General features: G+C 37.4%; 1 protein-coding gene across 1 annotated transcript in view; it reads right to left on the bottom strand.

Moving 5' to 3' along the window:
• UPF3A (UPF3 regulator of nonsense transcripts homolog A (yeast)) overlaps positions 1 to 2511 on the bottom strand; it is a gene marked incomplete at its 5' end in the record, with an annotated part of 22502 nt that overhangs the window by 1814 nt on the left and 18177 nt on the right. Inside the window, one exon of the mRNA XM_010144398.1 lies at positions 584 to 878. Coding sequence (XP_010142700.1) covers positions 584 to 878 — 295 coding nt within the window. The remainder of the gene's footprint in view (positions 1 to 583; positions 879 to 2511) is intronic.

Here is a 2511-nt window from a genome sequence, read left to right as displayed (position 1 = left end):
CTTTCCCTGGCAACAACCCAGAGGATAGCTTGTCCTAACCAAACGACAGCCATCCCATACTGGCAGGTATAAAATACTGAAGAATTTGCACATTCATACCTTCTAAATACAATGGTCTCTGAATTAGCTATTTATGTAAGTCCTTATAGTTCCCCTACTGAACAATGCGTGGCCAATCCATAATACAATTACTTTACAAGCTGGACAAGGGAAGGTCATTTTTATAAGACCAACATGCCACAGTTTTTAAATTCCATATTAAATGAAATCAGAAGTATAACAATTTTTAGTACACTCATAAAATACAAGGCTTCCAAGAATGGTGTTCTAAAAATGCTAGGTTTGAAAGGGAGACAGAAAGTCTTCCATATATTATAAATTCAAGTGAGCAGAGACCTGTAATCTTATTTTAACTGCTTTTGTCCTCTGATAACAATAGAAAGAAGTCTGGAGTTTATTGAAAATGAAATAAAGAATTGGGTTTTTTTGAAAAAGCATCTTTATGCTGAGCTTGCAAAAGTAAAACCTGTGATCTTGAAGCATATTTAACTAATGAAAGATTATCCTAAATGAATAAAAGAACCTTATTTCTTATGCGCTCCTTTTTGGATGCCATGTCATCACACTTGTCCTCTTTACCCAGTTTGTCTACTGCCTCCACAGTGAAGCTGTAGTTGTAGTTCCCTTTCTTTCCTCTGTCTTGGTTGTATCCTTTCCCCCATTTCAGCTCTTCTTCATTCCTTCTCACAAACTTGTCAAACTCATAGTGAGCTCTATGCTTTCTGCCATCATCCAATCGATACCTTTGTCTTTCAGGTTCTTTTTCTCGAAATCTTCTCTCCAAATCTCTTTGCTCTTTGTCACTATCATTTTGTGACCTATGAGTATGTATAAAAAGAAAGAAAATCCAAGCAATTAACAGTAAAAAAAAAGATGCTGAAGTATATAATACAAAGTCATCCTTTGACTTCAACAATATTTAAATCAATTGTAAGGCAAGGCTGTTTTCTTCTCATTAAAATGGGATTACATGCAATTTTGCTGAATGTCTCATCCATTTATGAGCGGCCCTTGACTGCATTCAGTTCAAAGCAGCAGACAAAGCTTTGTAAGCAAATTCGGACTTTTGGGCAACTGTTGTGGAAAGCCCATTCTTCAGCTTTTATCCCTCTCTGCAAACACACAAATAATTCCCCTACACTCTTCACACAAACACGTGCTGCATGATGAGCTCTTGTGGCCTGTTCTCGAGGTGACTCATGTATATGAGTATTCACTTGAATGGGAACATTCAGGGTCTGAAGGAATTGTGCAGGTATCATGTATCAATTCCTTCATTTCATTACTCTATTTAACAAAAATTATTTACTGACATTGCAACTTGCAGAAAGTGCAATTCATGTGAAAATCAATACTTATGTTTCTAGCTTTTGTTTATTATGTCTCCAAGTAATTTTGCCTACCTTTCCATATTTTATTTGGGCAAAAGACCATTACCTTACCACAACATAATACTTAATTTCTGCTATGCTGCAATGGGTTTATATTATAAAGACTAGGAGTCTGCTACTTTTTCCTGCCTGTCTGATACAATTCTCAGGTCTCTTATTCACTTCATTGCTCCTGTTCAGCAAACGGATGCTTCTTTCATACATACAGTCAAAGTGCAAAAAATGTAAGAAGATCACAGAATACATTGAACTTTAAAAGGAACAAATACAGGCAGTTTCTTTTTATATATTACATATCTATAATTTCTTAAAATTGAAACAGGAAAGTTGCTTTTGACAGTTGGCTTGCATTTGGGAATTGGCAGATAGAATCAGAGAGGATGGAGATTTTTCTAATGGTATGGTGATCAAATAGTGATATGCTTCTCACTTAGAATGGCTGGTTTAATATCAATAAAAGTGTATCTATCTATATCACTTTTTTTTTCTTTTTAAGTAACAGGACTGTGAAAATTGTCGGTCTCTGCCATGAACGTGGGCATTGGTGGGGCTGCCAAGACAGGGCCCCAGCTCAGGAAGAGCTGGAGGTCAGCAACAAAACCTTAATGACAGGTAAGTTATTAAGCATTTTGCAAGGCTGTGCTTGTGTCAGAGTAACACATTCACCAAGTGGAAGCAATGTCCCAGCTGTCATGGAGACCTGAATCAGTCTCAACTATATACTGTACCTGTGGCATATACACACACACACAAACACACACACACACATATATAAAATACTACATTAGCTTTGAAGTGGTATATTTTCACACTTAGTATGCTGTTCTAGACACTCATTCCAAGTCCTAACGAGGCTCAGAGCATGACCTTCCCAAAAGCCAGAAGACACATCTTGTTTTGTTGCTGTAGCATTGCACAGTACCTATCTCTTCCCCTGCCTGTTACTGTGGGTGAGGAAGGAATGGATATGCCTGGAGGTAGGCAGGTGACAGGGATACAAACTTCAGGTTGAGAGTGGTTAAAATAGCTTTCTGAAATTCAGTCACAGCTAACAGTCAGG

Source organism: Buceros rhinoceros, unplaced genomic scaffold (genome assembly GCF_000710305.1).
Source record: "Buceros rhinoceros silvestris isolate BGI_N320 unplaced genomic scaffold, ASM71030v1 scaffold2451, whole genome shotgun sequence".
NCBI classification, from domain to species: Eukaryota; Metazoa; Chordata; class Aves; order Bucerotiformes; family Bucerotidae; genus Buceros; species Buceros rhinoceros.
This window is presented reverse-complemented; position numbering and strand designations above follow the sequence as displayed.